General features: G+C 34.5%; 1 protein-coding gene across 1 annotated transcript in view; it reads left to right on the top strand.

The window, feature by feature from the left end:
• Positions 1–12,680, top strand: part of LOC149081256 (serine/threonine-protein phosphatase 4 regulatory subunit 4-like) — a 32,828-nt gene that overhangs the window by 7,771 nt on the left and 12,377 nt on the right. Inside the window, exons 6-15 of the mRNA XM_089238094.1 lie at positions 1,372–1,478; positions 1,862–1,969; positions 3,226–3,347; positions 4,426–4,548; positions 5,153–5,265; positions 6,447–6,524; positions 6,912–7,031; positions 7,306–7,383; positions 10,766–10,846; positions 10,977–11,156. Coding sequence (XP_089094220.1) covers positions 1,372–1,478; positions 1,862–1,969; positions 3,226–3,347; positions 4,426–4,548; positions 5,153–5,265; positions 6,447–6,524; positions 6,912–7,031; positions 7,306–7,383; positions 10,766–10,846; positions 10,977–11,156 — 1,110 coding nt within the window. The remainder of the gene's footprint in view (positions 1–1,371; positions 1,479–1,861; positions 1,970–3,225; positions 3,348–4,425; positions 4,549–5,152; positions 5,266–6,446; positions 6,525–6,911; positions 7,032–7,305; positions 7,384–10,765; positions 10,847–10,976; positions 11,157–12,680) is intronic.

Raw genomic sequence — 12,680 nt, 5'->3', positions numbered from 1 at the left:
GAGTTTCAGCTGGTTCTGATTTGCATCATATATTTTTTCAAAGAGCTTATGCATATATTGACAGAATTGTTTATCAGAATTGTGCAACATTGTTAGATTCATCAGAATCAACATCAATACACACATTGCTAACATCAATACAGAATGTTTTAAATGATGAAATTTGTATATCTATCTGACCTGATGGCAGGGCTTGACACATGAAGAAAAAAAAAGTTAGCTACTAGATAATTTCTTATACAGCCCATGTGGGGTGGTGGTAAGATGCTTGTCTACCACCGTGAAGGTTGCTGTCACGGTCCCAGGTTCAAACCTGAGGGAGGATATAGATGAGATATTTTTCCTAACGAGCTTGAGGTGACCACAGATAGACAACATCATTTCCAACCTATCTCATTAATGGCAGCAGTATTCAAAATCATTGGTGGTGCACTGGTCCGAGACCACTGATTAAACAATCAGACCACTGAGAAAAATATTGTGGTGGTCCGCAGAACCAGTAGCGAAAAACTTTGCTCCCTCCCCCCGAAGGTGATACATTGATCGTGGAAGAATCTCCTACGGGAGAATCACTAATTTCTTAGGAGACAAGCTTTTTTTTCAGAGAAAAATTCAGAAAGTTTCAGAGATAAATTTAGAAAATTTTGTTTTGTCATCCAATCATTAAGTTCTATTTAATATACATGCATAAAAAATTTTAGGCATTGATAACAATTTTTATATGACATGAATGTCGCTCTCCACTTGTTAATACAAGATATACAGAAGACTGGATGTTGTGAAGATATTTATTATTTGAGATGTTAATTTTTTTTAAGGAAGGAAAAAACTCATCACTGCCTCTACCGGGAGTCGAACCCGGGTCCCTCGTTTGCTGACAATCATGGACGAGTTGTCCATGAGCTATTAGCTGATCGGTTCACCGTCCATTGCACGGTTCCATTCGACACATATACGCTCTAGCGAAGGAAAATCTCTATCTCCTCTGTAGCTTAGTGGTCAGAGCACTCGTCCGGCAGTTGAGGAACCCGGGTTCGACTCCCGGTAGAGGCAGTGATGAGTTTTTTCCTTCCTTAAAAAAAAATTAACATCTCAAATAATAAATATCTTCACAACATCCAGTCTTCTGTATATCTTGTATTAACAATTTTTAGTCATCACCATGGCAATCTGGTGCTTGAAGGTGAACTGCAAGATTCTGTTCAATAGTGGTGTTGCTGGATTCCTATGTACTTTTATTTTGATTCATGTATCCAACAATTGCTGTATCACTCGTTGATTATACTCGAATTTATATAGGTTCAACAAAATTTCTAATAATTATTCTTACTTTAGTTATAAATTAATATGTATACATTTTTTTCGTTTCAGATATTCACACTTGCTGTCAACAAGGGACAGTTGTCTCAGCCCGTCTCCTCCCGTTTGTTGTGTTGTAGAATGCTGGGAAAGCTATGCACTAAATTTGATCCCTATGTGTAAGTGTGATCAAGTACAATGCAATAGTCAACAGACCCTATGGCACTAGAGTCTTGTCCTACCTTTCGTTACTCTTAACTGATTTCTACTTGTTTGATAACATGTTCGTCTACACCAAAATATTGTGTTTTATATCATTTTCAATCCTATCTATGACCTTCAAAATTTTGAATATTTCTATCGTGTCTGTGATTCCATGTTACTTCTAAGGAAAGAAATCTTAATAATCTCTAAACAGTTTTTACCCTGCATTCCCATCAATGATTGTGCCTTGCATCTTTGAACTTTGTTCACTTTCGATTAAGTGTGATAATAAACATTTTACTGTAAATCCAGATTCCCTCCCCTGTGATTTTGCTGATTCATATTGTTTTTCCTGTAGGATTAGAAAAGAGGTTCTTCCTGTTGTTTTGTCTTTGTGCCAAGATGTTGATTTTGAGGTCAGAGGTTGCATGTGCCGACAACTGGATATAGTGGCGAGAGGGGTTGGGTCAGTTTTATTTATTTTATTCTAACTTGAAACAAATTTTAGTTTATCTTACTTAAATTTTGTCAACAACTGAGCTTATTTTTCTGTATCTTTACTTACATTATTAGTCTGGGCTTTTTTGAAAGGGTTTTTTTTTATATATTGCAACAAAATTTCATGTTTGTTCATCACATAATAATACAAACTACACTTTGTAATGCATTATGACTTTTTATAAAGTTTCTGCACCAAACAACGTAGTAAAACTGATTGGCATACGCAGTCTTGCAGAGGCAGGGGTTTCATTGCTGCAACTGTAACAATTTTAGTCAGCTGAATTGGTTTTCTGTAGTTTTGAAACTTTGAGACGGTGCACATACAAGGTGTCTTCCACTTTCAAAAGTTCAGTCTATAACAATACTGTAGGGACTTAAAAAAATATTATTATAGACAGGTTATTGTTGTAGACAGTTTAAGAAATTGTGCTATTTCCTATTGAATAGGAATTTCACTGGGGCCAAAGAAAATATTGTTATATTATATCAATTTATCATTATAGATAGTATTTTTATACACAGGTTTCACTGTGTACTCATTATATGTTATCACTTATTACCTTGGGAACCGATTGCATCAGGGTTCCCATCTACCACAAGATATCAAACCCTTTCTCAGTAGCGAGATAAATTGCAATGAAAAGAAAGGATATCCAGGGACCACAGCACAAAAAGAAGAGAAGAATTGGGGGGGGGGGGAGACAATTACTTTTTAGGTTATATGTGAGAAGTTTTATATTTGCAGAACAGAAGAAAGAGGTTAAAAAAAGTATAGTTAACTCATCACCAAAATTTCTATCTTCAAATTTATTCCTTACTGTACCGTGGGCAACTGAGGCTCACAGCATTAAGAGGTACCCTGAGGTGAGCAAATTAGATGTGGAAATATTAGCATAAGCTCTTCTCTCAGATCTTAATCATTCCCCCCTTGCTGCTCATGGTACCATCCTGTTTCTTAACTGATCACAAAATTTACAAGAACTACAGACATACCGTTCAACAAATTGTCAATACAATTAACTTTTCTGGGAATTTACCTACAATAAATTGGCTCAGTGACAATAGAACAGTTGCCAGTGTTCTGGAAGGGGAAAGAAAAACTCATGATAAGAACATTATGTATTTTTTACATCAGTCACTTTTCTAATGATCCATATTACACTCAAAGTTTTAAATGAAATAATTTGATCACACAAATTTCTTAACTTCTTTTCATTCTAGGCTGGAAGCTACAAAACATGCAATAATACCTGAGCTAGTGGAACTGTCCAATGATGAAGAAAGCAGTGTTCGTTTAGCTGGAATAGAAACTGTTGTCCAAATTTTACCACTGCTGGATGATGGTACACATTCTTTTCCATGAAATTATATATATTTATAGCATAAATCTAGTTGAATAAATTTTCATTCTAGTTATCAGTTATATTAATTATTAAAGTTATCAGTGTATGCATTTTCGATTATTAAAATTCATAAAATACTCAAAGAGAAAGATATTCACAACTGATTCACAAATAGTGAAAATATACATAAGTAATGTAAACATAATATTCAAAAGTAATCGCTTTAGCTTGAAGTGTTTTTGTTGTGTTGATGGAATCAGGTCCATAACTATGAATGAATGAATATTTATTAATGTTTCCTTGAGATGACCTCACATAGCCGCCTCACAGTTGCCGCCCCCCTTTAGTTACAGCCCTGGATGGAATCACCAAATCTTCCTTACAAACCCTTACGTGCGTTCAAAATCACTAAAATACACCTTTTGTGTATGAGACAGATTGTCTTGCAATATGTGCAGATAAAAAATAGAATGAGGGGGACATGGCTAAGATTTATTATTGAAAAGAGTTTTGTTTCTTCCTTTGTCGAGGCATAGCTTAGCTCGAGCCTGTTTCAACAGTTTTTGTGTGTTTTCTTCTACACATACAAAGTACTTGTTCCAGCTGCCCTTTTGGTTGCTTGTGTGTCCAGCCAACTGCTGTTTTATTGATGAATAAAAGCAGTAACATTCCTAATCTGGACACAGTAGCCCGAGATACATGTCTACTGTACCAAAGAATGTGCAAAGAATTTCCAAGTTCAATACCCGCTCAGTCCTTGCAAAAATCTTTCCTGACACGTAAAGCAGAGAAGGCACCAAGATAACCACAAAAAGTACATCGCTACTACAGAATATCTGCACACTGAGCATACTAATCTCTCAGTGATAAACAATAAAAGGAAGGGGACATTCGGAATCTGCTATAAACAGTAATTCCTGGTTTATTGGTTTTCATGTTCAGAAAATTACCTTTGGTACAACAAAGGCGATCAGCTTTTTCTTTATTCTCATTGAATGGCATTTTTTGACATTTGAAGAAATAGCCTTTTTCTGTAAGAGCTTAAACCTAGTATTTTTTATTTTTCATTCTGTTACAGAAACATGTGCTCAAACGATTGTACCGTTGGTGCAGAAATTCTGTGAAAATGCCATTTGCTCAGAAGACATCACTCTTCCAATTGTCAGCAAACAATTGGGTCGTTTATGCATTGGACTTGAAAGTCAGTAAATTTTTTTTTTTTAATTTCGCTCTTACTTGTGATTTATTTTTATTTACTGTATTCTCCCGCATTCGCTGGCATGAAATAGAGGGAGAACAGTATGCTGGGAAATTTAAGTTCCAGATTTTGGAAAATTCTTTTCAGATAAAATTTAAAAAATCCATTAAATTGGCTAAATGCATATTGTAATCCTTATTAAACCTTACTTTTGCCAGTATGTCGGGAATGGACCAGACCCCAAAATTCATACAGCTGGTGTCCCTTAAGTTTCATGGCATGCCAGCATTGCCCCTTCAATGCGGGGAGTACAGTATTTATTTATTTTTTTAATTTGCGACTTTTACTTGGGTTCGAGGATTTTACTTTGGTTATGGCTATGACTGGTAATTAAATATATTATTGGGCTCCAATTTTCAATTAGTGGCTGAATGTGCTGCTTTTGTCTCAATTAAATATGATTAGAAATGGGTGTCTGTAATTTGGGAATAATAAATCTGCTAACCCCATCAATGGGGGGAAAAGGGAAGGAATTGTATTTATCTTTGGTAAAGGTTTGTGAATCATAGCACTGTAAATTTTAGTAATCTTGTATTTTATGTTTCAGTCAATTTGTCAATTGATCAGAAGCTGTGGTTTCTGAAGCTGTTCCGCAATCTGGCTGTCTTAGGTCTTTCTCATCGAATGAATGAGATGGGAGAACTGAAGTTCCATAGTCCAGTAAGTTAATGTCAGGAGCCTATTAAATATTATTATTCATTTAAACCTTGACCACACTACTGAACAATGTTCTGAAAACCTACGCCGTTAGTCAATGGCGGTTACACACTACCATGTGTTATTGCCACCATTCTATATTATATTGATCAGTATGATATGTCAATGTTTTTCCTGTTCATCCCATGTTATTTTCCATCCAATATAATGACTTTACAAAAACTATTCAATCCAATACAACGTCCGAACTCGCCCCATCTTTTTCTTAAAAGAAATGTACAAAACTCATGTTTTTCACTTACCAAAATTGTGTTTGTCCTTGACCCTTGATATTGAAGAATTCAATACATAGGTGCATACATGCAATTAATTATTACAATTTTCTTATCATTTTCTAACCTAAGGCATTTTCGCTGCAACTGCTTACATTATAACAAAAGAAATAATATAATTTTCTTATTCTATTGAAGTATGAATCTCCAGAGGATTTCTTTTTTTTTCAAACATTCTATATAATGACCTCCCAGAAATGTCTTTTTCCTGTGGAATGAAGAGGGTCGTTATAATGAACATCAACTGTAGATTGGTAGAATTTGTGAACTACTTTCCCTTGCATCATTCATACTATCTCTCAATACAATTTGAAATATATCATCATCATCAACCATTTTCAATTCACTGCTGGTTGAAAGTCCCCTCAAAATTTTTCCATTTTAGTCTGATGTGCTTTTGCCATCCAGTTTTTAACCACTTTTCGGATCGCGTCAATCCATCTTGTTTGGGGATGCCTTCTCAGACATTTAACACCACAGGGATACCAATCCAAAATACTTGTGGTCCATCTGTTGTCCTGTCTTCTTGCAATATGTCTAGCCCATTTCCATTTCAAACGTTTAATTCTTTCCAAATGATATTACATACCTTTGTGTGGTTCCTTATCCAAGTGATTCGATTTCTGTCTCTCCTTGTTATGCCTAGTATACATCTTTCCATGCTCCTTTGTGCCGTCTGTATCCTTTGTATCATCTTGCTTGTGAGTATCCATGTTTCAGCTCCATAAGTCAGTGCTGATAGTACACACTGGTTAAACAGTGAAACATATATGTAGTTTGAAAATATAATGTATTCCTCTTTAAATCTAGGACTAGTTGATGAAAGAGAGTTAATTATATTATATCTTACAGATGCCAGATTTAGTTCCGGAATTAGAAAACAAAGATCGCTTCAGGGATTGTCGTTATGCATGCGCATATAACTTTCCAGTAAGTATTTAAAGAATTTTGAATTAACATAAATTGTGCAATGTTTCAATGTGTGTTCAAAATCTTATATCTCTGGTTAGAGTTTAAAAAATTTTAAATTAACTTGAAAAATTAGAATAATTCAATTATTGTAATTTTTAATAGTCAAGTCGCTGTGGCTGTTAAACTGATACCAGTACAAAATACTTCCCAAAAAAAAAGTGGCATAGATAGGAGTGACCATTACAATGTACCAGGAGTAATGGTAGTAGTATGTAAAATAGTTTCCTATACTTAATGAAGCAGGGCACAGATGATTTTTTTCCCTTCTCTGGCAAGGTTTCTGAGCCAGTGTAGTGTATCATAATAAAATATCTTGGTAAAATGTCATCTATTCATCTCTTATAGGCTATGGCTATATTTGCTGGGCAGGAAAATTTCAAGGAAGAGTTGCACAAAACTTTTTCAGAATTATGTTCCGATCCATTCCTAAATGTGAGGAAGACAATCGCATGTGGTTTCTGTGAGGTACATATTGTTTCTTTTTGATTTACATAAAAATTTTATTTCTGATTTCTGTGTTAGTTTTTAATTAATAAAAAAATTTAAAAAGTGAATGCATTTTAAATTTTAGCATTTATGCCTCCTAATGATACGTGGTATTTTATGCAGAATTTTTTTTTCTTCTTTTCATGGCGATAGTTTGTGTTCTATTTTAGGCAATTTTATACTTTTTTTTTTATATTGCAAAAATTTATATTGCTTATAATTTTCTTCATCAACTAGTTAATCTTTGTTTCAGGTTGTTAAGTTTTTAGACTATCAGTCTTCCATGTTGCTTCCAGATCTAGTTCGACTCCTTGTTGATGACTCGGTTGAGGTATGTTATCAATTGAAGTAATGGAAATGTTGAAACTATGCAAAGTAAAAGCTGCATTTATATAATTTATGCAAAAATCTATACTTATTCAATAATTATAATTAATAATTTAATTTTACATATTATTACATATCACAAATTAAATATATTTAGGGTTTTGTGGAATCATTTTCAAATTTTTTGGTCTTCAAAAAATAACATGTTAACTGCTATTGCTTCGTGTGTTGCACATAATTATGAACAATCTAAATATTGATCAAATCTTAGTAGAGAGATGTCATAACAAGGGTTTAGTATGTGATGGAATTATTAATCTAGTGTTTTATATAAAATATTCTAATTTATAAATCGGAATTTGATTTGGTAATCTTTTTTTTTTACTTAATATTTATACAGTGCAGTTTTGACCCAATAAAATGACTGCTGTTAAAACAAACCTTTCAACACTTTATGCAACCTCCATCTTCATTCTTAGTCTCATTGTATAGATTTTACTGTTTTACTTGAGGGCAAAATAGTGTAAACATATTTATTGAGGAATCTCAAGGCGAGTTGTAATACATTTCTTTTTCAAACAATCACATTAGTTGTGGAGTGAGAGATTTTTTGACATGATTTTTGGTTTTTTCTCAGCCCAATATTCCCTCAGCATGATATCCAGAAAAAAGTCTTTCTTTCAATCACATTATTATTTTTAATTTTTTAGACACAATATCACATCTTTTACCAGCAGTTTAATGGTTAAGTGGACTGGGTTAATTGTTGTACTTTGTTTAGGAACTAAGATACAGAGTTGACGGCAGTGAAAGGTAATTTTTTTAAGGATTCGCCACCAAAAATCCCTTTTGTCATAGCAGCTCAATGTGCCTTTATAGCTCTCATTAAATCTTAGAAATCTATTGTAAAATCTTAACTGAGCGATTTCTCTTCCATCACACACACTAGAATGATGGGATTTTCAAACTACGTAGAATGACGGAAGTGGCTAAAGGACCACAACAGAAAGTCTCTTTGACTTGTTTTTGCAATAAACACTTGTTCGTGTACTAGTTTTTTGGCATTTTGGACAAAGGCCTTTTTATGACAAAGGCTAATCCTGTGTTTTGTTACAAAAAAAAGAGGTTTAACTATGATTTTTGTAGATCTTGCAATTTGTGGCTGTATTCTCACTTGGCAGTATACTGATGAGGTTTGAAGTATAATATGCTTGCAAAATTTGTGAAGAAATTGCATGTGCAGAATGAGAAAACAGTGAATAGCTGCCATATCTGGAGAAATATAATATACTAGCTATAATACCCGGCTTTGCCCGGGTTTTCTTCAATGAGGCTTTATGGATCATGTGATATCTCCCTCTTTCTTTGAGGGACATGCAAACCGTGTCTAAAGTTAACCAATATGGCGACTTCCTGCGCAACTCATGAAATAAACAAATCTAAATTTAAAAAAACATGGAAATGAATAGTCCCACCCCCTTCTTTTGATGGGCGCTAGGTATTTCGATTCCCTCCCCCTGAACTTCCCCATCTGCCTGTTTCAGCTTCCAAAAATGCTTAATTAAAGCTGTGGAATTTTTTTTATGTACTTTTTACGGGCCCATAATTAATTTTAAAATATCCTAACCTACATGGATTTATGCAGTTGAATATCAAAAGACAATACGGAGACATTAATTTTCATGCTTGAGAAGATGTAAATAAAAAGTTGAAATCAATGTTATTGCATGAGTGTCCAACTCAAAAGTAGGTCCAGCTAATTACTTAATATTTCATCTCCCGGGCTTCGTATATTTCTAATCGAACTCAATATTTCAGAAATCTAGAATTCAATACAATTTTTAAAATTATTGATGTGACAGAAAACTCCACAAAATTTCAGCATTTCTACAGTAAAATCGGCAATTTTAACACTGTTTTCTATTAGGATCATCCTTTGCCTGTCCCTCAAAGTGATGCTGATGATTATTATGACGTCTATTCAAAAAGCCTCATTACTGCGAGTATTGAAAATGTGGCAAACCATTACAAAGGCATAAACTATTACGCATAACTGGCAGCATTAAAGAAGTGACAAACCGTTGTAAAGGCATATACACGTCTGAAACGCATTGCTAGGGAACCACGGTAACCAAAGTAAACGTTCGGGAAGTGATTGTTGAGGCCCAAAAACCATTGTTGCCCAACAGTTTTTTGCCCATTGGGGGCACTTGCCCTGGTCTGATGAAATTTTAAAGTAGCCTATCGTTCAAGTCGGGTCCCATTTTGTGTATATGCAAAATTTGGTGTCGATCGATCTAAAATTGTAGATTTGTATAGAGAACATACACACAGACAGACAGACAGACAATCAATTTTATATATATAGATATACGTAAGACAGTTTTTCGATGGCAATTGCATTGTGCCCTAGAATGAATTCATTTTGTCGAAAGCATCAACGACACCTGTTAGTGTAGTGATAAAATTTCATAATTTCTGGCAGAAATTTCCTTTGTTCGCGATTTGAACTTTGTACAAATCTTGGTACTCAAGACTTAGATTATCTCTGCTTATCAACTGTAGAATTATTTGTCTGCTCAGTCGAAAGCATGATATGTGATTAAATAATGGTTTCACTACATCATCCAGCAGGGCCTCTAGGCTGAGATCTTTGATGTTGTTCCCCCCAGGACCCCTCTATAGTGAGTTTATAGCAGAGAAAAAACAAATGATAAGAATCTTCTCGGCTCCCAGGCTGGAGCCCTGTCTATGAGTAAAATTGTAAAGAATGAAGATTATTTTTTGTTGTATGACATTGTACCAGTTAATTCAAAGCACTAGAGATGCAAAGATAAATAAATCCGCTAAATGAATCAAATAACGTACGACAACAAGCTTTTTCAAAAGTGTACTTTCGAATAGTACAAAATGGGTACTGGAGAAAAGCAAACACCATGATAGAGCATCTGTTCTCTCTCAACGTTAATGTTCATGTAAGAAGACTGTCCATTTCAGCATACTTTGCATTCACATTAGTAAAATATCTCTATAATGTCAAAATGACTGCTACCATCGTTCTAGGTAGACCTTCATTTTACAACTAAACTAAGAAACCTAGAACATTTATATTTTAGGAATTTAAGAGCCTTAACAAGATAAGAAAAATCATGAAATTTCAACAACCTGAGATAAACGGTTTGTGTGTAAGCTCATGTGAAAGTAGCTTTGCAGTCAAAATGACTGCTTCCGTTGTTCTAGTATTAATGAAGGTTATTATAAATTCTTTAAAACCTCAATCTTTACCATTATTTTACTAATGAATATACATTTAAAAGCCCATCAAGCTTGTCTGTTAATGTAGCTGAAATTAGTTCATCTAATTTTATATGGAATTTTTTTTTCAGGTGCTTAAGGGAATTATCATAAGTTTGCCAGAGATACTGAAATGCATATGCAAATCACAAGAGCATGTAGCTGATAGAAAGGTTAGGCTTAGTACAAAAATATGCATTTCTTCTTTCGCAATCGGTGTCAAAGCTTGTTTTTGTTGCAGAAAGTACACTTTCATACATGACTTTATATGAATTCATTAATTTTTTTCTTCCCAAAATTCAGATTTCTACGAATGAGCTTGTTCACGCATTGATCACTTGTGAAGAGTCTACCTCAGTCTGTAGCAACTGGCGTCTTCATGCTGAATTCTTGAACCAGATGTCTTTCCTTCCCCATTGCCTTCCGCCTGATGTTATTTACTTGCATTTTGTGCCTTTACTGTTTCTGAAACTTCATACTGCTGTAAGTATCAAGAAAGTCATTGACTATAAATCACAATAACTTTAAATACTGCCCATGTTTTTCTTTCTCCTTCCAACCATATCATTTTCAGGAAGACAGGAGGTTCTTTAGACAGTGTATAAGCTGCTTCAAATATTTTCCATGATTCATTGAACATAGCTTGATTAGTTCCCACTAAAATGAATCTGGAAATTTTAGTTTGACAGAAGAGATTTTTTTCTCAGCCCACAGCATATTGAGGTGAAATCGTTGCAGAGAAATTCACTGAGGAAAAAAAACTTTTCTCTACTGTCCTCACCTAGGGGTCATTTTCTGAAGTTTAGACTGCAAAGCCTCTAGTTCAGCACTTCATGTTATTCTATAAGGCTTGAAAAATCTCAATGCCTGTTCATCAGGGTGACTAGAAAATTGGTATTGGCTCCTAAAATTTTCCATGTGTTTGAAATGGAGTCTAAAATTAGAAGTCTGAAATTAGAGTCTGAGGACAACACAATTTTTTTCTGAATTTATGTCAGCATATGTACCCACATTTCCCCCCCCCCCAGCGAAATTTTGTCATCAGCTCTGTTCCCGAATCCTAATGCATATTGATGGAATCAGAGACATACGGGGGGGAAGGGGGGAATACGGGGCTCATGCCCCCTTCCCCCACGTATGTCTCAAAAATTTATTTTTTAATGCAAAAAGTATTTTTTTTAATTTAAATTTCAGAAAAAATACCTTTATTTGTTATTATAATATATTTCTGTTAATTTCAATGATATTTGAAGGCTAAGAACTCAAAATTTCTCTTTAAAAAATGCATCGCAACCCATCCTCTAAGCCAGTGTTTCCCAACCTTTTGAAGTTCGCGGCACCCTTGGGAATAACATTAAAAACTTGGGGCACCCTTCTTTGAATATGAATATAATTTACTACAGCAAAAGTCACTGAGTAAAAGTACATCAATAGAGTTTTGTTTGATTAATCATTAATGTGAAACTTGTGATTGATGCTTAGAGCACTGATATTAGGCCTTACAATTGGCAACGAAACACACATATTGTCTTCAAAATTTTGCAGTCTATTTCTTGCTTTGTATTTTATTGTCTCCATAGTTGAGAAGGCTTTCTCACATAGATCTGATGTCGAAAAGTTCAAAAGTGTTAATTGCTCTCATAATACCTCTTTCGCAAGCAGTGAAATATATTTTTTCCACACTGTCTGCAAAATCAAATAGTGAGACAACCCAGTCGAGATTCTTAGTAAAAAGATATTGAAAGTACATATCTACTGCAGTTTGCAATCTTGAAAAATGAGGTCTTTCAGCTTATCAGAAGATGTCACTCTCCACTATTACTACAAAGGTTTCAAAAGCTAACTGATGTGAAGATAAGTCCTAGAAAGAAAATTCAACTGTCCCTGTGGGGAATCAAACCAACATCCTCTCACTTGCCGGGTGAGTGTCCAAGACAACAAAGCCAACAAATCCTCTTTCCTTAGAGCACGTGTGCGCTGAACAGGGCTGTACATGGACAACCAGAC

Source organism: Pholcus phalangioides, unplaced genomic scaffold (genome assembly GCF_987345545.1).
Source record: "Pholcus phalangioides strain wild (caught in Gottingen) unplaced genomic scaffold, Ppha-v1.0 ptg000010l_1, whole genome shotgun sequence".
Classification (NCBI taxonomy): domain Eukaryota; kingdom Metazoa; phylum Arthropoda; class Arachnida; order Araneae; family Pholcidae; genus Pholcus; species Pholcus phalangioides.
Note: the sequence above shows the minus strand (reverse complement) of the source record. Positions and strands in the feature narration are given on the sequence as shown.